This window comes from Sus scrofa, chromosome 14, assembly GCF_054392235.1.
Source record: "Sus scrofa isolate SSC_HxYL_T2T_F1_AM1 chromosome 14, Sscrofa_HxYL_maternal_Yorkshire_Landrace_v2.0, whole genome shotgun sequence".
NCBI lineage: Eukaryota > Metazoa > Chordata > Mammalia > Artiodactyla > Suidae > Sus > Sus scrofa.
The window spans coordinates 77,816,965-77,840,639 of NC_139396.1; the positions used below are offsets into that span (position 1 = coordinate 77,816,965).

A 23,675-nucleotide genomic window follows, 5' to 3' on the forward strand; every position below is an offset into this window, starting at 1 on the left:
GCCATGAGCTGTGGTGTAGGTCACAGACACAGCTCAGATCCTACATTGCTGTGACTGTAGCGTAGGCTGGCGGCTGCAGCTCTGATTCAACCCCTAGCCTGAGAACTTCCATATGCTGCAGGTGCAGCCCTAAAATGAGAGAAAAAAAAGAATAAGAGTTCTTGAAAAGTTCTGTTCTGGAGTAGTTCTTTTAGACACCTTCATGTCTGAATGTGTTTTTGACTCACTTCACAGATGTAGTTCATTGTTTCCAGTTCTGTGCTGTGGTTTAGTGGTGTGGTCTGTGGTCTGTGGTTTGGATGGTGTACCCTCTTCTTTCTCCTGGCAACCCTTCCAGGCCTGAGCTTGGGGAGCCCATCATGTGTGGACATTGGGTGGCTCAGTTGTTGGTCAGCAGCCCAAGGCACGAGTCGTCTTGGGGAAACCAGCCTCTGAAAAGTGTGGAAGTTTGGACTTGAAGTTATGTGAAGATACTTAGCAGCTTACGTGGAGTCACTGATAAGCAGAGAAGGCTCTCGGGATTGCAGGAAGCTGGCAGGCTTGGGACTGAGTGGCTCTATGAGGAAATTGTAGTTGTGAATATTCTTGTCACTAGTAGTGACAGATCTCTTGCTCATAGCCGCTTTCATTCCTTTCCAAGACAGGTGTCTGATCTCGGTGATAATAGAACCTATTACCCAGCAAGTGAAAGGCCTCAGACTCACCACTGCTGTCAGAACCACCTCAAAAACCTGCCCTTCTTGTAGTCTTTCCCATCTCAGTGGCTCAGACTAAAACCTTGGTGTTTGTGTTGTGATTGGAGGAGTAAGTCCTGCTGGTAGGGTCTTGAAGGATTATTCCAGCGTGTCAGTGGCAATTACACTGGGAGAGATAGATGAAGTTAAGGCTTTATTATACTCAACAGGTGCTAGAGAGGGAGGCACAGCACACCAGGCCAGAGGGGAGGAGCAGCCATAGAGCAGGCTCTGCCAAGCAAGTGGGGAGCCCAGGGGGCGTGAGGACCATGGGCACGTGCCTTTTATTGGGGTCAGGGTGGAGAGTGCAAGCAGAAGATGCGAGGGCACTTCACTGATGCGTTTGAATGTCACTAGGTCACTGTCAGGGGAGGGCAAAAAGGGGAACTTGTGGCAGGGACCAGCCTTGTCACCCTAAGCTCCTGGTCATCTGGGCGGAATGTTCATGCCTGTTCCTGGGGGTGCTGAGTGTCAGGAAGGTAGAAGGTTTTTAAAATTGACTGTAGGGAGTTCCCATCACGGCTCAGCCGAAACGAATCCGACTAGTATCCATGAGGATGTGGGTTCGATTCCTGGCCTCTCTCAGTGGGTTATGGATCTGGTGTTGCTGTGAACTGTGGTGTGGGTCTCAGACACGACTCAATCCTGCATGGCTGTGGCTGTGGTGTAGGCTGGTGGCTACAGCTCCAATTTGACCCCTAGGCTGGGAACTGCCATATGCTGCAGGTGCAGCCCTAAAAGGCAACAACAACAACAAAAAGTTGACTGTAGAGTGTTATTTTGATTCTTTGTCTCATATGTCACATCTAATCATTAGTGTATCTTGGTGCTGCCTTTAGAGAATATCCAGAATCCAACTTCTCTCCACCTTTACTGCTACTATCAGAACCACCAACCTGCCCTGAGCCACCATGACCTTGTCACCTAGGTTATTGCAGAAGCCTCCTTATCTGAATTTCCTGCTTCCAACTTTGATTTCCCTGTGTTTTATTATCCATAGGGTAGCCAGAGTGATCCTTTGAAAATTAGCCAAATTATGTCAGTTCTCTGCTTATACCCCTCCACTGACTTCTCTTCTTGCTCAGAGTGGAATCCAAGGTCTTTAATGTGGTCTTTGACCTTATCTTCATTGACTTCCCCTGCACTGACCGCCTTACTCCGCTTCAGTACATTAAACATACTCCTGCCTCAGGACCTTTGAATTAACTGTTACCCCTGCATCTACTACTCTTCCCCTTCATAAGGCTCACTTTCTCACTTTCCTCAGATCTCTACTTAGATACACCTTCTCAGGCAGTGCCATGTTAATAATAGCACTATTCTGACTCTGTTTTCCCCATTGGACTTTTTCTTTATAATACATATCACCAACCAGCATCCTCTGTGTACAGGTAGTATACTGTGTATAGTAGAATAGATAGCTACAGTATAGCTTATATTTAGTTGTATGTTTATGAATTGCTTGTCTTTGCCCATTGGAATATGTTTTATGAGCATAGGGGCTTCAGCTTTTTTCACTCATGTATTTCCAGCACCTAGAAACTAACTTAGCACAGAGTAAGACTTTCAACAACTCTTGGGAATGACTCAGAGCTAAATAGAATGAGTAAAAATAACATTTAGGCATGCATGAGTAATTTATTTGTTTTTTTGTTTGTTTTTTTGTTTGTTTTTTTTTTGCCATTTCTAGGGCCGCTCCCTTGGCATATGGAGGTTCCCAGGCTAGGGGTCGAATCGGAGCTGTAGCCACCGGCCTACGCCAGAGCCACAGCAGTGCAGGATCTGAGCCACATCTGCAACCTACACCACAGCTCACAGCAACGCCGGATCCTTAACCCACTGAGCAAGGCCAGGGATCGAACCTGCATCCTCATGAATGCTAGTCAGATTTGTTAACCACTGAGCCATGACGGGAACTCCTATCATAGCATTCTTGCTTTAAATTTAGTAAGCTTGGTGATTTGTTTTATAAAAATAATGAGATATCTATATAAAAATATATACTAGCCAAAGACTTCTTCCTGGGGCAGAGTAATTTTATGGCTCTAGTAAGACTATTTAAGGTAGCTTAAAAAAAAAAAAAAAAACTTTAGTAAATATGTACAATAATTTAACACATTTGTCCATTTCTGTTTGTACTTTTATTCTAAATGCTGGTTATTTATCAAAGGTATTCTGCTTTAATTGGCCATTAGTAAAAGAAACGTTGCATTTCCTTGATTCTGGCTTACTTTCAAATCTTGCATTTCAGTGAAGGAGCCAGACTCCACATATTTTTCAGGGACCTAATTTAATTAAAAGCCTTTGTAATGAAGCCATATGTTGTCTACTGCACAAGTATTTATTAAGTATTCTCTGTATACAGGTAGCATACTATGTATAGTAGACTATTTAGATAGCTACAGTAGAGGTTGAGTCTTTATAGGGCCTTGGAGTTGAGTAGAAGGAAATAGATGTAATAGTGTAATAAAATGTTATGTGTGTTGTGGTATAAATAGATATAAAATAGCCTGGAGTGTTTGGGAAACTTCATACAATTCTCTGTAGCTGGAGTGCAGAGATGAAGGGAAAGGAGGTGTATGTGTGTGGGGGAGAGTGTAAGAGAGAGCCCTAGGGAAGAGACAGGGGCAGAGAGAAGTTATCTTATGAGGGGGAAAGGAGGGAGGGCTCCTAACTGTGAGAGGTAGGCAGTGACCAGGTCGTGCAGACAGCATGTGGAGTACAGGGGGGCAGGTGAGACCTTTTTAGACAACGACAGCTAAGGGGGTGAGCTAGAGTGGTGACCTTTAAGAAAATAAGGTAATTAGGCCTTCTCTTGTGGCACAGCAGATTAAGGATCCAGCTTTGTCACTACAGCCACTCAGGTCTCTGCTGTGCTGTGGGTTTGATTCCTGGCCCTGGAACTTCCACATGCCATGGGCCCAGCCAAAAAAAAAAAGAAAAGGAAAATAAGGTAATTAGAGCTCCCTGGTGGTGCAGTGGGTTAAGGATCTGGTGTTGTCACTGCTGTGGCTCTGGTTGCTATCCTGGTGCAGGTTCAATTGATTGCTGGCTGGGGAACTTGTGCTTGCTGTGGGTGTGGCCAAAAAAAAAAGAAGAAGGAGGCAATTGAATGGAGAAAGAGGAAGAGGACTCTAGGATGATTGCTATCTTTTTACCTTGGAGAAGAATGAAAATTATTCAAGACAAAAAGGTGTAGGTGAGAAGATCAGGTTTCATGGGATGAGAACTCTGTTGTAGGTATGTTGAGTTTGAGGGACCTGCAGCCAGTGGTGTGCTGGTCTGTCAGCTGGTTCTCTAAAAAAGAAAAAAAAACTGGTTCTCTGAAGAAAAGTATGCTTAAATGTAGGTACAGGTTAGTTATAAATTTTATTGATGTAAAGGCTGTGTAGCACATGATTGACAGATAATAACATAAATAATACTCTCTAACTTCCCAGGAACCAGTTGATTCTTAGAATGCATTCACTGTTTGCCAGACTCTTGTGTCCATAACCAGCTTATGGCTGCAGTTGACAGGAGTGTAGTTCTGACATGACTGTTTCCTCTAAGCTAAAGGGTAAGACTAAAGGGACCTCTAAAGTATGTGCAGAACTTTGCTCTTCGTCAATGAAGTGAGTGACTTCTGTGCTGGATCAGATAATAGGGTTTGAACAATGGAAGAGTATTTCCTCAGTTTTTTGTACTATTAGCAATGGATTGGCCACAAACATCCCACATTTTAAAGTTTACTCTGCATTACTAGTATTTTCTCCATCACTAAGTCTAGATGGCCAAAAGAACAATAAATCAAACCCACATTTGTAGTATTTGCCAGTTCCTATAATGGAAGTATTCCCGCGGTGGCCAGTTTCAAACAACTAATGTGACATCTCTGAACACAGAGTTGGGAAGATAGGCAGTAGCATGCCATTGTAATATTTACAATGTTTCCACCATGTGTATGTAATACTTATAAAAAATCTCAAAAGCATACATAAGAGTGGAATAATAAGAAATGATGATAGATAATAAATGATGAATCTGAGCATTTATTTCCTTTGTGTTTAATAGAATGTTTTTAATTTTATGTTATTTATTTATTTTCTTTTTAGGGCTGCACCTGAGGCATATGGAAGTTCCCAGGCTAGGGGTCGAATTGGAGCTACAGCTGCCAGCCTACACCACAGCCACAGCAACGCAGGATCCGAGCCACATCTGCAACCTACACCACAGCTCACAGCAACACCGGATCCCCAACCCACTGATCGAGGAGGCCGTGGATCAAACTCACATCCTCAAGGATACTAGTCGGATTCGTTTCCACTGAGCCACAATGGGAACTCTGATTTATATAATTGAATTTTTAATAAAGGCTGTACTTAAGAACCAGCTCACAAAATTCTTTAAAATTTTGCAGTTGGCCATCATGATGCAGTAGAAGCAGGCTGTCCACGCAGCTGTCTATGGGCAACCTAGCTGAAGATGTAGGATGAATCTATGGATCTTTTACTTAGAACATGGGTCCAAACTAGAGATGTGAATTCAGGAGTCATTCCCTGGCCAGTCGAAGCCTTGGGAATAAAAGTTGTCCAGGGAGAGCAAGTGAAGAGTAAGTAGAATGATAATAAATCCAAGAGCAAAGCCCTGGGGGGAGTGTCCTCTCTCAATGGTCCAAATGGGCAAGAAGCCCAGGGAGCCCACCAGGCAGGGCCACATGAGGAAGGAGGAGAGCTCTTTCCGGAGACCTGCACTGTGAAACCACAGAGAAGCCACGTAGGTCACGGCAGAAGAGTCTCTTGATTGAGCAGCAGAGCCCTGATTATTATAGTGGCGTAGACATATCGGTGGAAATGGTAATACTGAAGCTAAAATTTCCATTTTATAAGATGAGCGTGAAATGAGAAACTAGAGGCTGCAATTGTATTTATTATTATTATTATTTAATGGCTTTTTTTTTTTTCTTTTTTGGCTGCACCCACAGTATATGGAAGTTCCTGAGCTAGGGATCAAATCCAAACTGGAGCTGCAACCTGTGCCGCAACTGCAGAGGCTGCACTTTTAGTTATTCCTTTGCAGGACTTTCCTGTAAAGGAAAGGATGGGGACGGGGAAGGATGTTAGGCAAACGGAAAATGACGTCAGAACTTGGTTGCATTTGTAAGGTGTAGGCAAGGAGCCGTGGGTTACAGGTAGCTGGTGAAGCAAGGACCCTCTCTTGGATAGAAAGACTGAGCAAAAGAACACTTTCTGAAATAGAAGAAAGCCGGTGAAGACTATAGATGTAGATATGTTTTCAGGTGTGGGCATGAGAAGTTGACTTTATTGTAGTTTGCTTTTCTTTCTTTTTTTTTTTTTTCTCTGTCTTTCTAGGGAGACACCCGAGGCACATGGAAGTTCCCAGTCTAGGGGTCAGAACAGAGCTGCAGCTGCCGGCCTACATCGTAGCCGCAGAAACACCAGATCCCGGCTACATCTGTGACCTACACTGCAGCTCACAGCAATGCTGGATCCTTAACCCACTGAGTGATTCCAGGGATTGAACCCTCATCCTCATGGTTACTAGTTGGGTTCGTTACCACTGAGCCACAACTGGAACTCCATACTGTAGTTTGCTTTTAAATGTCAGGAGCATTTGCTGATAGCCAGGCCGAACATGTGTTTGCTTTAATGTGGTCCTGCACATTAGAGGGCTTACACATCAGTCACTTTGGCAGTTAACAACTTCTTGGTTTGACTGGGCCCCCTTTTTGCTGGACTAGAAGAATAAAGTTAGATACTTGTGTCTCAGAGTAAAAGCTCTGAAATGGGAAACATGCACATGCAAGGTGAAGATCAGTAACTGACGTTCATGCCATCCCATCTCTCAGTGTGCTTGTGAAGTTCATAATAGGTGCCCATGGCTGTGAGGTGCCTGTGGAAGACAGGGAAGACCCTTATTCCTGCAAACTGCTCAACATCACGAATCCAGGTAAGTCTTCTTTTCCTTCTGCCCTAAGAGCACTATGAACAGTGTCCTCCCTGACCTACTGGGAATACGTTCCAAGACACACACATACCTCCTGCCCACCTACCCCGGGTGCCTGAAATCCTGCCCAGCACCAGACCCTGTGTATACTGTTTTTTTTCTGGTACGTACTTACCTAGGATAAAGTTTAATTTCTCAATTAGGCACAGTAAGAGATTAACAATAAATAATAATTACAACAATTATAAGAACACATTATAATAAAAGTTATGCGAATACGGTTTCTCTCTCTCTCTGAAAATATCTTACTGTACAAATTTAATACCTTTTCTTTTAACCAGGCACTTACCAGGCATGTGGCCATAACTTTGGCAGTTTGAAGTATGACAGCAAAATTAGCACACATTCTTTTTCCTCCTTCAGAATTTCATGGACAGAGTATTTGTTCTTAGAGTACATCTTAGCAACCTCAGCATAGGATTTTATTCTTGTTAAATGGGAAATGTTCACCTTTCACTTAAAGGAATTTCTTTATGGCTTCTCTTTGGCACATTCAAATTGCCAGCATCACTACTCTTATCCTTCGGGGCCTCACTAGAGTAAAATAAAGTCGAACACAAACCCTGAGGTGCCTCCATGGTTGATCTGATAACTGAGATAGCTCCTAAGTGATTAATAGGTGGGACATGCTATATAGAGGGATGATTCCCATCCTGAGCGAGAGGGAGCTGGACCATACGAAATTTCATCATGCAACTCAGAATGGCTCCTATTTATTTATTTATTTTCTTTTAAATAAATAAAAGAATAACCTTTGTCACATGGAAGTTCCTGGGCTATGGGTCGAATCAGAGCCACAGCTGTCAGCCTATATACCACCAGCACCAGATCTGAGCCACATCTGTGATGTATGCTTCAGCTTGCAGCAACGCCCAATCCTTACCCACTGAGGGAGGCCAAGGATCAAACCGCATCCTTACGGACACTTGTTGCGTTCTTAACTCACTGTGCCATGATGGGAACTCCAGAACGGCCGCAATTTAAAACTTACGAATTACTTCTGGAATGTTTTGTTTAATATTTTTGGACCTCAGTTGATCATGAGTAACTAAAACCTTAGAAAGGGAAACCGCTGATGAGGAGGGGACAACTGTACAAGTTTGACGTTGAGGAAAAGTTGTTGCGCTGAATAGCATGTTGGTCTGTTTTTAGCAGATTAATATCAAACTTTCATCAAAATTTATCTTTTGGGAGTTCCTGTCATAGCACAGCGGAATCAAATCTGTCTAGGAACCATGAGGTTGTGGGTTCGATCCCTGGCCTCGCCCAGTGGGTTAAGGATCCGGCATTGCTGTGGCTATGGCGTAGGCCGGCAGCTCTAGCTCCGATTAGACCCCCAGCCTGGGAACCTCCATATGCTGTGGGTGTGGCCCTAAAAAAAAATTATCTTTTGGACATATAAACTAATCATCTGGGTATTTATGAAGATTCTTTATAGATATGCATAGTTTCAGGATGCAGGAGAGTTTATTTTTCAGTATGATTGAAATGCATCTGGAAATTGCTTATGTATAGATAAATCCTGATTTACTGAATTTTTTTTCTTTTTTTCTTTTTTTTTTTTTTTTTTTCCATACCCAGGCCAGGGATCGAATCTGAGCCACAGCTGCAGCTTATGCCACAGCTGTGACAATGCTAGAGCCTTAACCTGCTGTGATACAGTGGGAACTCCATGACTTTCTGAATTTTAAACTTATGAAAACCTGATTTCATCAGCCTGTTGATTTGTAATAGGCTTGATACAAATATTGTATTGTGAATCAGCTTTCTCAAAGAATTATTGCCTAAGCTTTTGCAAAATAAACAAATAGTAAAAAAATTAAAAACAGGAGTTCCTACTGTGGCACAGAGGATCTGACCTTGTCTCTGTGGCAGTGTGGGTTCAATCCCTGGGCCAGTGCAGTGGGTTGAAGATCTGGTGTGTGTGCATCTGTGATGTAGCTCACAGCTGCAGCATGTATTTAATCCCTGGCCCAGGAATTTCCATGAGCCAAGGGTACAGCCAAAAAAGAAAGAAAAAATTGAAAACAGAAATAATATTTTTTATTCCTCATAATTAAAAATTTGTGGGATTTATGGAGCTGCCATTGTTGCGCAGTGGGCTAATGATCTGGTGTTGTCTCTGTGGCAGCTCAGGTTCGATCCCTGGCCTGGTGCAGTGGATTAAGGATCCAGCATTGCCAAGGCTGGATTGGCTCCCTGGCGAGGAACTTCCATCTGCCACAGATGCAGCTGAAAAAGAACAAGGGAATTGTGGGAGTTCTGATTCAGATGAAGAAATGTGGTCCTTTTTATAAAATTGGTCAGCTTTTTACCACTCAGCTTTTTAAATAAATTATACCACATTTTCAGGTCTATATCGTAGAGGTTTCTTACTTGGGATGTCTATGAATTTAGTTAACTAAAATTTTGTGTATAACTGTGTGTTTTCTGGGGCTAGGGTCCTTTAGCTTTGACCAGGGTCCCAAAGGGACCATGAACCTAGTAAAATGTTGTATTACTGATGATGTAAGGGTAGCCTAGAACAAATTGTGTTTGAAATCCAAAACCAAGTTAAACCAGTTTTAAAGAAACCTTGCTTTTAAACTAATCAGATCTTGACTATTTTAAGTGCTATTGTTCATTAATAGTAAAGAAGTGGAGCTATTCATTAATAGAAAATTTTCAGGAGTTCCCATTGTAGCTCAGCAGGTTCAGAACCTGACATAGTGTCCCTGAGGATGCAGGTTCAATCCGTGGACTTGCTCAGCGTGTTAAGGATCTGTTATTCCTGCAAGATGCAGCTCCCATCTGATGTTGCCGTGGCTGTGGTTTAGTCCGGCAGCTGCAGCTTGTTTTCAGCCACCGGCCTGGGAACGTCCATATACCACAGGTGCAGTCCTAAAAAAAACGAAAAAGAAGAGGAGTTCCCGTCGTGGCTCAGTGGTAAACGAATCTGACTAGGAACCATGAAGTTGCGGGTTCAATCCCTGGACTTGCTCAGTGGGTTAAGGATCTGGCGTTGCCGTGAGCTGTGGTGTAGGTTGCAGATGCGGCTCCGATCCAACATTGCTGTGGCTCTGGCGTAGGCCAGTGGCTACAGCTCCGATTCGACCCCTAGCCTGGGAACCTCCATATGCCGCAGGAGCAGCCCAAGAAATGGCAAAAAAAAAAAAAAGGTAGAACTAAGTTAATATTGAATCTGATTTTGTCTTTTTGGTGATTTAAACGACATTTAGATTCATTTCAGTACCTTAAGTTCATCGTGAGCATTAATCATCATGATAGGAGTTCCTGTCGTGGCTCAGTGGAAATGAATCTGACTAGTATCCATGAGGACACAGGTTCGATCCCTGGCCTTGCTCAGTGGGTTAAGGATCTGGCATTGCCGTGAGCTGTGGTGTAGATTGCAGATGAGGCTTATATCTGGCGTTGCTGTGGTTGTGGCTTAGGGCAGCAGCTACAGCTCCGATTTGACCCCTAGCCTGGGACCTCTATTTGCCTTGAATGTGGCCCTTAAAAGACCAAAAAAAAAAAAAAAAAAAATCATGATACTTTGGATGTTTAGAAGTTTTGATTAGTGGCATTATCAAAGCCACAGGCCATCCTGTGTTAAGGTAACTTGAAATTCAAGAACACTGTTTTAGATAGAAAATAGGTAGTTATGTTATAATGTTATAGACATGTTTCACTTTAGATATCCTATTTGCTGAGTATATTAAAGAGAAAAACTTGTGTTACTGTGCAATATATTTGAGTCTAGACTCTCTAGCCAGTGCTTGCAGAGCCCATGACAGAATCTGTATCCTTCTTATCTCCCTCCTGCTCCTGTATATAGTTGGGTAGGAACTATCAATTCCAGTTTAGTCACTTTTTATTGAGCATCTACTAAGTATAAAATAGCAATCTTGGAGCTCTAAGGAAGGGATCCAAATGATCTGCCTGAGTGTGGGAAGAAAACAGAATCCCTGTTTATCTGCAAAGAAAATGTAATCTTTATTAATATCAACTATATGGACTGACAATAATAATGTGTATGTTTTGTAAGTAAATGAGTATGTACAAATGATGTTAACTGATGGGGTTGCATGATCTGCAACGTTGGAAAGCCACAGCTCTAAAAAATACAAAGAACTTTGGAGTTCCCATTGTGGAGCAGTGGTTAACGAATCCGATTAGGAACCATGAGGTTGCGGGTTCGTTCCCTGGCCTTGCCCAGTGGGTTAAGGATCCGGCATTGCCGTGAGCTGTGGTGTAGGTTGCAGATGTGGCTTGGATCTGGCATTGCTGTGGCTCTGGAGTAGGCCGGTGGCTACAGCTCCGATTCGACCCCTAGCCTGGGAACCTCCATATGCTGCGGGAGCAGCCCTAGAAAAGGCAAAAAGACAAAAAAAAAAAAAACACAAAAAACAAAAACAAAGAACTTTGATATAATAATCTTTTGAAGTCAGTTTTAAGAGTTTCCATTGTGGCGCAGTGGAAACGTGGAAACGCATCCCACTAGTATCCATGAGGATGCGGGTACGATCCCTGGTCTCACTGAGTGGGTCAGAATCCAGCATTGCTGTGAGCTGTGATGGAGGGAGCTCACAGACACAGCTCAGATCCTCTGCTGCTGTGGCGTAGGCCGGCAGCTGCTGTTCCTATTGGACCCCCAGCCCGGGAACTTCCATAGGCCACAGGTGTGGCCCTAAAAAGCAAAACAATAATTAATCAGTTAAAAAAATAAAGGAAGTTTTAGTATTTCTCATGGTGGTGCTGATACTCTCAGCCATATTAACTGTTTCATGTACTCTATCCTGATTCATTTATGATAATTGAAAAAGTATTTAGAAAGGGACTCTTTTTGGCTTTGATTAGACAGCTCTGGGGATAGAATAGAATTTGAAGTCAGTAAATCTGGGTTTGATTCCTGCCTCTGCCACTTTCTGTGACCTTTATCAAATACATCTCCGGGCCTCATTTTCTTAAACTGTAAATGGAAGGTAATGTCACAACCACACAGGGTGGTTGTAAAGATTAACTGTGGTAGGCCATAACATATAGTAGGTGGTCAGAAACGCTTACTGTGTTTGATGTGCTTATCTTTTATCAATACTGTATAGGAAGAGTTTTTCAGTGTTTTGAAGTGATTTTGGTTACTTTTGTACTGTGATAGTTGGCCAATATCACAAAAATTGCTCAATAAGAAGTAGGATATTTGCAATTTTCAGGGCAAGACTACATTTACTTATTATTTATAACTGCAGTCAGTAATGTTTTAAGTATCCCCATTTATCCAACCTGTCCTAATAGATGTCTTTAAATTTAATATTCCCCTATAGTGTTTATAATTCAGATACACATATGTATATGCAGAAATTTATTAAAGTAGTTCCTGATAACTATTTTACTTATAAGTGGCTGAAAACTTGGTTCTTGACTTTCAAAATAAGTTTGTTCTCTTTTTTCCTGGAAGCAGCTATATTTCTGAAACACTTTTAAAAATATATTGCCATTTGTGGAGTTCCTGTTGTGGCTCAGTGGTTAATGAATCCGACTAGGAACCATGAGGTTGCGGGTTTGATCCCTGGCCTTGCTCAGTGGATTAAGGATCCGGCGTTGCCGTGAGCTGTGGTGTAGGTTGCAGACATGGCTTGGATCCCGTGTTGCTGTGGCTGTGGCGTAGGCCGGTGGCTACAGCTCCGATTCGACCCCTAGCCTGGGAACCTCCATATGCCGTGGGAGCAGCCCAAGAAATGGCAAAAAGACACACACACACAAAATATATATATGTAGCCATTTGTGAAGGAATTATGTAACAAGTAATTATCTAGATTTTGCTATCAAGCATACTCCATTACTTCATATTAGTATAATAAAAGATTATATTTGTTTGATTATGCAAAACCTCCTCATTACTTCCTTAGTTTTGAGTCAGGAGATTGAGGCATTCAGTCTGTCTGAAGACACCTCACCTGGGCTCTCTGAGGACCGAGTTGTCAGCGTGAGCTTCCGAGTGCTCTATCCAATCGTTATCACCAGTCTCGGGGTGTTTTATGATGCCAGCGATGTGGGTTTCCAGAGGAACATCACCGTCAAGCTTTACCAGGCAGAACAGGAGGTATGCACTGTTTTGTACACATTCCCTCCATTTTTTTTTTTTTCAAAAAAGTTTTTTCCCCAAGGCAATTAGTCTGTTGGGAGCCTTCCATCTTTCTTCTCTTAGTGATTAGACACATTACAGTGTAACATGTTAAAATGCTGGTTTGGGGAGAGAGTTCCAATGAATAAACATGTTATATCTAGGAAAGGAGGAATTGGACCAGATTAGAAATTCCCAACGTAAAATCCAGTAAAGCCTAAGGAATTTCAAAAGTTGATAATGAATGTTAAAAGTTGGGGATTCGTATGTGTAAGCAAGTGTTGTTGCCTCTTTCTTCCCACCCTTAAAGTCTGTCACTGTAATACAGGCTTAATGACCACCACTTCGCATATTTTTTTGTAATAAGGGTGTATAGGGAATAAAAGTTTAAAACAACTGGGGTTATTATTCTTTCTGATATTCAGAGAAACCTGATTTGTTCAGAGTTATATGAAGGAATATAGCAAGGAATTGTATCTGAAAAGACCTGTCCCTGGGGTTTTGTATTTGTTTTTTGCTTTTTAGGGCCACACCCGAGGCACATGGAGGTTCCCAGGCTAGGAGTCTAATCGGAGCTGTCGCTGCCAGCCTATACTACAGCCACAGCAATGCCAGATCCGAGCTGAGTCTGCTACCTACAGCACAGCTCATGACAATGCTGGATCCTTAACCCACTGAGCAAGGCCAGGGATGAAACCAGCATCCTCATGGATCCTAGTCGGGTTCTTTTCTGCTGAGCCACTATGGGAACTCCCTGTCTCTGGATTTTAAACTACAGAAATCTTGGAAGTTACAGTGAAGACCCACATAGCCACCAACTAAATTGTCCAGTAGTTAACATTTTGTTGTATTTTCTTTATGACATCCGTAGTCTTTCATCAATCTATCTTTTTTTAAAATTGCACTTCAGAGGGAGTTGTAAGTGTGAGTACACTTCAACCCTGAACACTTTAGTGTACAGATCATTAACTAGACTTTAATATTTGTTTATGGTTTTAAAAATTTTTCAGACACTGTAATGTGCGTTCAGTTTTTCTTCTTCCGTCTAATATTGTCCCAACTGAGCTTTTTCAGCCACCTTTCATTCAGGTTTTTAAACTGCATAAACCTGTGTAACCAAACTCCTGTCACGCTATCCCATTCCCTAGAGGCAGCGCTTCTCTCTTTCTCTCTCTTTTTAAATCCTAGTCTAGTGTTGCCTGTTGTAGGACTTCACATATAAATAGAGTCATATCCTAAGCCCTCTTCTGTGTAGGGCTTCTTTTACTCAACATGATGTTTTGAAACTCATTCATGTTATTGTATGTACCAGTGAATTTTTCCTTTTCTTCTTTTAATTACTAAGTTGTATTCCAGCAATATATAATGCATAGTCTACTGATGGGCATCTGGAATGTTTCCAAGGTTTTTCTCCTTTATTCTGTCACTGTGATGAATTACATTCCTTAACTTTGGGGTGCTAAACCAACTTCCAGTTCCACTTGACTACATCATATTATTCTTTTTTCTTTTTTTTAATATTATTCTTTCTATGTATTGCTGGAAATTGTTTCTTGTGGACAGCATATAGTTTTTTATCCAGTCTGAGAATCTCTTCCTTTTACATGGAGCGTTTAATTCCATTTATATTTAATGCAGTTTTTAAAGATTTTCATTTTGCTATTTCAAAAGAAATAGTTTGTTTTTAACTGTTCTACTTTTTTCCCCCAAAAGATCAACAAATCATTTTTATCTACAGTATATTTATTTAGGTTAAGATAGAAATAAGGTGTCTATACCTCTTTTAAGATTATTATTCTGTATTTTAGAAAGCTTTAATTTTTTTTTTTCAAGGCCGCACTTGCGGCTTATGGAGTTCCAGGCTAGGGGTCAAATCAGAGCTGCAGCTGCTGGCCTACACCACAATCACAGCGAAAGCCAGATCTGAGCTGTGTCTTCGACCTACACCACAGCTCATGGCAATGCCAGATCCTTAATCCACTGAGCGAGGCCAGGGATTGAACCCACATCCTCATGGATACTAGTCAGGTTCATTTCTGCTGAGCCACAATGGGAACACCTATTCCCATTGTTAAGCCGAGCCAATGAGTTTTTTAATATATTGTACTTTCTGCATCTAGATTTTCCATTTAATTATCTTTTATAGTTTCTATTTCTCTAAAATTTCTTGTTTTTCTAAATTTCCTTTTTTTTTTAATTTTTTATGTATGTGTGTATGTATTATGGCTCCACCTGCTGCATAGAGAAGTCCCCAGGCTAGTGGTTGAACTGGAGCTGCAGCTGAGGCCTACACTGCAGTCACAGCTACACTGATCTCAGCTGCATGTGCAACCTACATACACCACAGCTTGCAGCAACACCAAATCTTTAACCCACTGAGTGAGACAACATCCTCACAGAGACAACATTGGGTCCTTAACCCCCCGAGCCACAACAGGAACTCCTAAATTTCATTGTTTTTTTTTTTGTTTGTTTGTTTTTGACTTGTTAGGGCCTCACACACAGCATATGGAGGTTCCCAGGCTAGGGGTTGAATCGGAGCTGTACTTGTCGGCCACAGTCACAGCAGCACCAGATCCGAGCCGCATCTGTAACCCTCACCACAGCTCACGGCAGCGCTGGATCCTTAACCCACTGAGTGAGGCCAGGGATCAAACCTGCGTCCTCATGGATACTAGTCAGATTCATTTCCGCTGAGCCATGATGGAACTCCTGAACTTCGTGTTTTTCTAAAATCATTTGGGGCATGTTTTTTCTATGGCCTTGACTTTAATTGTAATAATGGCTTTAAAATCCTATCTACTATTTCTAAACTTGAATTGTCTTGGCCTGTCTTTATTATCATCTTTTCTCTTGATTATAGTAGCATTTTCTTGTTTTATCTTATATTGCATACCTTTGGATTGTATCCTTGATGTCATGAATTGTAGAATTTCTGGTTCCTGTTATATTCTTTGAAGAGTATTGATTTTTTGTTTGTTTGTTTGTTTCTTCTAGCAGTTAGTTAAATTAGCTGGGCACAAACTCTAAATCTTGCCTCCCTTGCAGGGGGCAGCAGCTTAAATTTCTGTTCTTTTCTCTGGGTCTTAGATGGGCTGTGTGGATTCTGCTCTGAATGTGTTTTGCAAGTCAGACACAGATCAGGAAAGAATTTATATGAAGGGTTGAGAACTCTCTCTGCGACCCTTTCCTCTCTGGGATTTTCTTCCTCGCTTGTTAGCTGGTGTGTGTGTCTTAAATCTATCTTCTGATTTGCAGCCAGAAAGACTGCAGATTTTTTTTCCCCCAAAATTGTAGTTCCCCCCACCCCACCCTCAAGGTCTGCCTCAGACAAAGAGCCATTTAAAAAAAAAAAAAAAGTGGAGGAAGCAAATCTAGTATCCTTCTCATTTTCTTGGTGTTGATTTTGCTCTAGTTTCTGCCTGTTTTGTGTGCATTCCAGTGCCTTCAGATCATTTTTTTAATGTTTTGTGTACTCTTCATAATTGTTTTCTATAGGAGAATTAGTCTGATATCACTGGAAACAGAATTCTGTTCAGGTTTTTTAGGCATCTTTAAAAATGCTTTTGTGGAGTTCCTGTCGTGGCACAGTGGAAACAAATCCAACTAGGAACCGTGAGGTTGTGGGTTTGATCCCTGGCCTGGCTCAGCGGGTTAAGGATCCAGTGTTCCCATGAGCTGTGGTGTAGGTCGCAGACACGGCTCAGATCTGGCGTGGCTGTGGCCTAGGCCAGCAGCTGCAGCTCCGACCCCTAGTCTGGGAACCTCCATATGCTACAGGTGCAGCCCTAAAAAAAGGACAAAAGACAAAAAAACAAACAAAAAAAAACCAACCGCTTTTGTATTACTGTTAATGTTGATTGTTACTAACATTCAGTTAGTGTGTTACCAATAAACACACAAATCAGTTTAAGATTAAATTTCTTATTTGCAGTTGTCCTGCTTCCTCATCTTCTAAAGAATATATATAGTATGTAAATGTGCTCAATGATATGAATATAAGAGAACAAAAAAAAATCTTATCTTCCTAGCAATAATTCCAGTGAGAAGACTTTGTCATGTTACTCAAGTACAGGAGTTCGTGTATTATTGTGGTTAAAGGTTTTGTTGATACAGAAGCTCCAGGAGGTAATTGGAAGAGCAGTATTCTGAATTCCATTGTCAACCTTGTTTTGAAATTAGGATCAATCTTGGATTTTTTTGATATTGTCTTAGTATTATGTAGTCTTTTTTTACACTTGATCTTAGCCAAAAGGCCGAGAAGCGATATGTAGTCTTTTTTTTAAAAAAAACTATTCATAATGTTTGAGTTGCCGGCCAAATACTTTGATTCAGATGTACAGTGTTTTGGTCATGTTGATTTAACTTTTGAAACTTTTTTGCCAAGGAGAGGTTAATCTTTGTCCTCAGGGGAGGCCTAATCTCAGGGGGACCCTAATGGGTTCCCAGGTAGTCACAATGTGAAAAGTATTAGCGCAGCATTGCCCAGCACTGATGTTAATGAAAGAAACATACATAATTCATGAAAACTTTCATTCTGAACCTGTACATGATCTCGATAGCTTTAACAAAGCATCTCCTGTGGTAAATTTGCTATCTACAAATAGGTAGCAGAGTAAAGAAATGTCCCAAAGGAAATGATAAACAGAATGAGCATCAGTCCTCTTCTGTGTTCCCCTTTGCATTTTTGTTTTTTCTTCTGAAGGTTCTTTTTGAAGGGAGATTCCTGAATTCCTTTGTTCTATGTAGAAATCTGTCATCTTCAGTTTATTCTTAACCCTTGGGGGTTAAGCCTAATAAATTGGCTTAGTTTAACAACATTTTACTCTTCCCATAATGCTCCTTATTTCAAGATATCCTTTTTTTTTTTTTTAATTGAAGTATAGTTGATTGATTTATTTATTTCTCTCTTCTTTTTAGGGCCTCACCTACGGCATATGGAAGTTCTCAGGCTGGGGGTTGAATCCAAGCTGCAGCTACAGGCCTACACCATAGCCACAGCAACACCAGATCCGAGCTGCATTTGCAGCCTACACCACAGCTCCCAGCAGTGCTGGATCCTTAACCCGTTGAGTGAGGCCAGGGATCAAATCTGCATCTTCATGCACACTAGTCGGGTTCTTAACCCACTGAGCCACGGTGGGTAGTCCAAAGTATAGTTGACTTATCATGTTGAGTTAATTTCTGGTGTACAGCAGAGTGATTCATATATATATATATATTCTTTTTCATATTCTTTTCTGTTATGGTTTATCATAGGATATAGTTCCCTGACAAACATCAGTAGGACCTTGATGTTTATTCATCCTATAGATAACAGTTTGTCAAGGTGTCCTTTTATTAAGCTTATGTGGATTATATTTAGTGTTTTAGAACTTCATGACATCTTTGGTTATCTTAAATATCTTTCTTTACTATCCATGATCTCACAAGAAAACCCAAATAAGCCCTGAAGCACCGTTGAACAATGCTGGTAACCATGATTGGAGCCACTGAGAATTTAGCTGACCAAGATGCAAACTGTTTGAAAACTTGTTGCATGTGCCATGTCTGATCTGAAGTATTTCTTCTTGTCTTTTTCCCCCCCCAATCTATAGGAGGCCCTCTTCGTTGCTCGCTTTAGTCCTCCGAGCTGTGGTGTTCAGGTGAACAAGCTATGGTACAAGCCTGTGGAGCAGTTCATCTTACCAGAGGTACAGCTGTAGTGAAAGCACTCTAGTACCAATGCAGGTGTCTGTCGGCCTGGGTGTGTGCTTTCAAAGGCAGGCCCTTGATACTGTCCTGCACCAGAACAGCTCTCCAGAGCTGTAGATGAGACCGCCTGCTGGGACGCACTAAAATACAGCCCCTTCACACCTTCAGAGAGCTTTGTTGCCCCAGCAAGTCTAAACCACACTTTCTGAAAGGCATTGCATGTTACCATGGTTCATTTAGCAGAGTAGAGAACTGCATGACTATTTTAGTAACAGAAGATAGTAATAGGTATGGTTGACAGAAAGACCAGACATAGGTACCATTTGAGTAAATTATAAATCAGATAGTTTGCTTACCTAAGAAGGGGGTGGAGGAGTGGCAGGAAGTACAGACAGGGGAATGGCAAAGAGATTGGTCCCATTTCCAAGATAAATAAAACTTCTCCAAGTTGTGCAAGGTGTTTGAAGACATAACTGTTCCTCTAGGTCCCGCCTTAATTAATAGGTGTGTGCTGGAGACCGCCTCGGCCGCCAAGTGCCCGCATCAGTCCTAGAGTTAAACCGAAGTGTGTTTGCATTGCACTGTGTATTACACGGGTGGACGCGAACAGATCGTTCATCCGTCACCCTCAGCCTTTCCAGTCTGTTTCGGTCTAGTCTAGTGCCTTTCTGACCAGAGTGCTTTGGAACCACAGTTAGGGCTCAGTTTCCCAGCCATCTCTGGCAGTCACTTTAGATCGGCTGTAGAGGTCATCCAGAGATGTCAAGTTTGAGTTAAGATGTGGAACCTGGATAATTGACCAGCCCTGCTGACTAACCAGTAAACATTTTCCTACCACCAGTCATGTGGTGTGCTGTTCACATTTACACAATAACAAAATCACACATTTTATAATAGGCTGCAGATGTTTGGAGTTGAGTACAGGTGGCTAAACTATATATGTTAATTATGTGATTGTCAAAGGAATCTCCGTTATTTCACCTGTATATGAACTTGTGCTTAAAATGTTTTAAATAAAAGTGAAACTAAAACATACTGGGAAGATTTTTCTCAATGTTATAAAAAAGATAATAGTGAATACCTTAAACTCTCTTTTCTAAGTGATTATTTTCTTAGGATGAATTGTTAGCTCAAATTTATACCCATTTTTTTAGGCATACGATTTCTTTCTGGAGGGCAGTTTAGCATTTTGTATCAATTTGAATAATCATCAGCATTGTATGAGAATGCGTATTTACCTGTATGTGCTTTTAAAATTTCATATATGGGAGTTCCTGTCGTGGCGCAGTGGAAACGAATCTGACTAGGAACCATGAGGTTGTGGGTTCAATCCCTGGCCTCACTCAGTGGGTTAAGGAACCAGCATGGCTGTGGCCTAGGCCGGCAACTGTAGCTCTGATTAGACCCCTAGCTGGGGGACCCTCCATATGTTGCAGGTGTTGCCCTAAAAAGCAAAAAATAAAAATAAAGTAAAATTTCATGTATGAATTTTTTCCTTATTAAATGAAGAGTGTGCCGTCAAAGGTATCACTTACTTTCAATTAAGAAAGTGGCTCAGGAGTTCCCGTCGTGGCGCAGTGGTTAACGAGTCCGACTAGGAACCATGAGGTTGCGGGTTCGGTCCCTGCCCTTGCTCAGTGGGTTAAAGATCCGGCGTTGCCGTGAGCTGTGGTGTAGGTTGCAGACGCGGCTCGGATCCTGCGTTGCTGTGGCTCTGGTGTAGGCTGGCAGCTACAGTTCCGATTAGACCCCTAGCCTGGGAAAAAAAAAGAAAGTGGCTCAACCAAGTAATATTGGCCAAATGTTAGATCTCAGTTTTTTGTTTTATTTATTTATTTATTTATTTGCTTTTTAGGGCTGTACTTGTGGCATATGGAAGTTCCCTGGCTAGGAGTCCAATCAGACTGCTCAGAGACCTAGCTCGGAGAGTTATTCTAGGGAGTAAATGATTTAATAGATGTAGAGTATTTAAAAGGTGCTGCTATGTGTAAGCCTTTAGTACATAAATGTGGGCTGCCCTTGTTACTGCTGGTCCTTGTCTGTATTTGGGGGTTCCTGTTCTTCAAGGGCTGTGTTGTGCCGGTCTACACCATAGCCACAGCAACACGATCCGCGCCATGCGACTTACATCACAGCTCATGGCAATGCCAGATCCTTAACCCCCTCGGTGAGGCCAGGGTTAGAGCCCACATCTCGGGATGTCAGAACACCTAAAAACCAGTCTCAACAGTACTGGGTTTGGGCATTGAATTTGATTACAGCAGTGGGAGGTGGGTGCTTTAGAGAGCTGTCTTGTAGGATGTGACCAGAATGCTTTATATTTTCCGGTTACTGTGTTTTTCTCCCCTTGCACATTGCTCAATTGCCACAGTTTCTCTCTTAGCCCAGCTTTCCTATGGTAGCCACTTGACATGTTGTTTTAAGGTATTGATTTTACTAATTAAGCTTCAACTTTTGAGCTCTTCCCAGTTACTGGAAACCTTGTTTCTTTTACTATAAGGTCAGTCTTTGATTCATTTATTTATTTATTTTTTCTTTGTTCTTTTGTATTTTTAGGGCCATACTCATGGCATATGGAGGTTCCCAAGCTAGGAGTCTAATCAGAGCTGTTGCTGCTGGCCTACACCAGAGCCACAGCAATGCCAGATCTGAGCCACATCTGCGACCTACGCCACAGCTCACGGCAACGCCAGATCCTTAACCCACTGAGTGAGGCCAGGGATCGAACCTGCAACCTCATGGTTCCTAGTCAGATTGGTTTCCGCTGAACCAAGACAGGAACTCCCTGATTTATTTATTTTAATTGAGATGTAATTGACCTACAACATTATATTAGTTTCAAGTATATAATGTCTGTATATGTTGCAAAATGATAAACACAGGTCGAGTTAATATCCATCACCAGACAAAGTTATAAGTTTTTCTTGTGATGAGAACTTTTAAGATCTACTCTCTTAGCAACTTTCAAATATACACAGCAGTGCTGTTACCTATAGTCAGGACTTTTGTAACTGGAAGTTTGACCCTTTTGACTGACTTTACCCATTTTAGCCACCTCCCACCTCCCCATCTCCACCTCTAGTAACCACCCATCTGTTTGAATTGAATCTGTGAATTCAGTTGTTTTTGTTTTAGATCAGTGAGATCATTACAGTATTTGTCTTTTTCTGTCTGACTGACCTTTCTTAGCGTAATGCCCTTGGAGTCCATCCATGTCGCAAATGGCCAGAGTTCATTCCTTTTATGGCTGAGTGACTCTACTGTGTACAGATACCACGTTTTCCTTATCTGCTCACCCACTGATGACACTTAGGTTGCCTTGGCTATTATAAATAAAGCTGCAGTGAACATGAGGTTGCATATGTCTTTTCAAGTTAATGTTTTCATTTCTTTTTGGATGACTACCCAGAACTTGAGCTACTGCATCTTAGGCTACTTGGGTTTTTTTAAATTTTTTGAAGAACCTCCGAACTTTTCCATGGTGGCTGCATCAATTTACATTCCCATCAACAGTGCACAAGGGTTTCCTTTTCCACATGTCTTTGCCAATGCTTGTTACTTCTTGTGACTTTGATACTTGCTGTTCTAAAAGGTAGGAGTTGATCTTTCATTGTGTATTTGACTTACATTTCTCTTATGATGACTGATGTTGAGCACCTTTTCATGTACCTGTCAGTGGTCTGTATGTCTTCTTTGGAAAAATGTCTATTCAGATACTCTGCCCATTTTTACAAACTGGATGGGCTTTTTGCTATTATGTGAGTTATTTATTTTGGATATTAATCCTTTATCAGATACATGATTTTGCAAATATTTTCTCCCATTTGGTAGGTGGGCTTGTTTTTTTTTTTTTTTTTTTTTTTTTCTGTCTTTTTACGGCCACATCTGCAGCATATGGAGGTTCCCAGGCTGGCGGTCGAGTCAGTTGTAGCTGCTGACTTATACCACAGCAATGCCAGATCCAAGCCACGTCTGCGACCTACACCACAGCTCACAGCAACGCTGGATCCTTAGCCCACTGAGCAAGGCCAGGGATTAAACCCACATCCTCATGGATCCTCATGGGGTTCATTACAGCTGAGCCACCATGCAACTCCCTGCCTTTTCGTTTTGTTGATAGTTTTCCTTGGGTGCAGAGCTTTTTAGTTTGTTGTAGTCCTACTTATTTTTGCTCTTGTTACCTTTGCTTTTAGTGTCAAATTAAAAGAAAAAAGAACAAACCATGGAGTTCCTATAGTGGCTCAGTGGAAACAAATCCAACTAGTATCCATGAGGATGCAGGTTTGATCCCTGCCCTCACTCAGTCGGTTGGGGATCTGGTGTTGCCATGAGCTGTGGTGTAGATCACAGATGCAATTTGGATCTGTTGTTGCTGTGCCTATTACTTAGGCTAGTGGCTACAGTTCCAATTTTACCCCTAGCCTGGGAACTTCCATATGCCACTGGTGTGGCCCTAAAAAGCAAAAAAGGAAAAGAAATCATACCCAAGACTGATGTTAAGTAGCTTCCCCTGTTGTTTTTTTTTTTTTTTTTTTTTTTTTTTTTTTTTTTTTTTTGTCTTTTTGCTATTTCTTTGGGCCTCTCCTGCCGGCATATGGAGGTTCCCAGGCTAGGGGTCGAATCGGAGCTATAGCTTCTGGCCTACGCCAGAGCCACAGCAACGCGGGATCCGAGCCGCGTCTGCAACCTATACCACAGCTCACGGCAACGCCGGATCCTTAACCCACTGAGCAAGGGCAGGGACCGAACCCGCAACCTCATAGTTCTTAGTCAGATTCGCTAACCACTGAGCCACAATGGGAACTCCTCCTCTGTTTTCTTATAGGAATTTCTTGGTGTCAGATTATATGTTCATGTTTCTAATCCATTTTGAGTTGATTTTTGTGTGTGGCATAAGTCAGTGGTCCAGTTTCATTCATGATCAGTATATGGCGTCCAGTTTTCCCAACATCATTTATGGCAGAGCCTCTCCTGTCCGCATGTATGTTCTTAGCCCCTTTGGTGTGAATTAATTGACCATATATGGTTTTATTTCTGGTCCATCATTGACCATATATGAGTTTATTTGGGGCCAATTAATTGACCATGCGTGGGTTTTTTTCCAGGCTCTATTCTGTTGCATTGATCTATATGTCTGT

General features: G+C 41.8%; 1 protein-coding gene across 2 annotated transcripts in view; it reads left to right on the top strand.

The window, feature by feature from the left end:
* B3GALNT2 (beta-1,3-N-acetylgalactosaminyltransferase 2) overlaps positions 1-23,675 on the top strand; it is a 68,572-nt gene that overhangs the window by 21,477 nt on the left and 23,420 nt on the right. The window contains exons 3-5 of one of the 2 annotated variants that reach the window (XM_021074398.2): positions 6,583-6,683; positions 12,629-12,822; positions 18,441-18,536. In XM_021074398.2, the coding sequence (XP_020930057.2) occupies positions 6,583-6,683; positions 12,629-12,822; positions 18,441-18,536 (391 nt within the window). The remainder of the gene's footprint in view (positions 1-6,582; positions 6,684-12,628; positions 12,823-18,440; positions 18,537-23,675) is intronic. The other variant, XM_084996901.1, reaches the window with a different exon arrangement.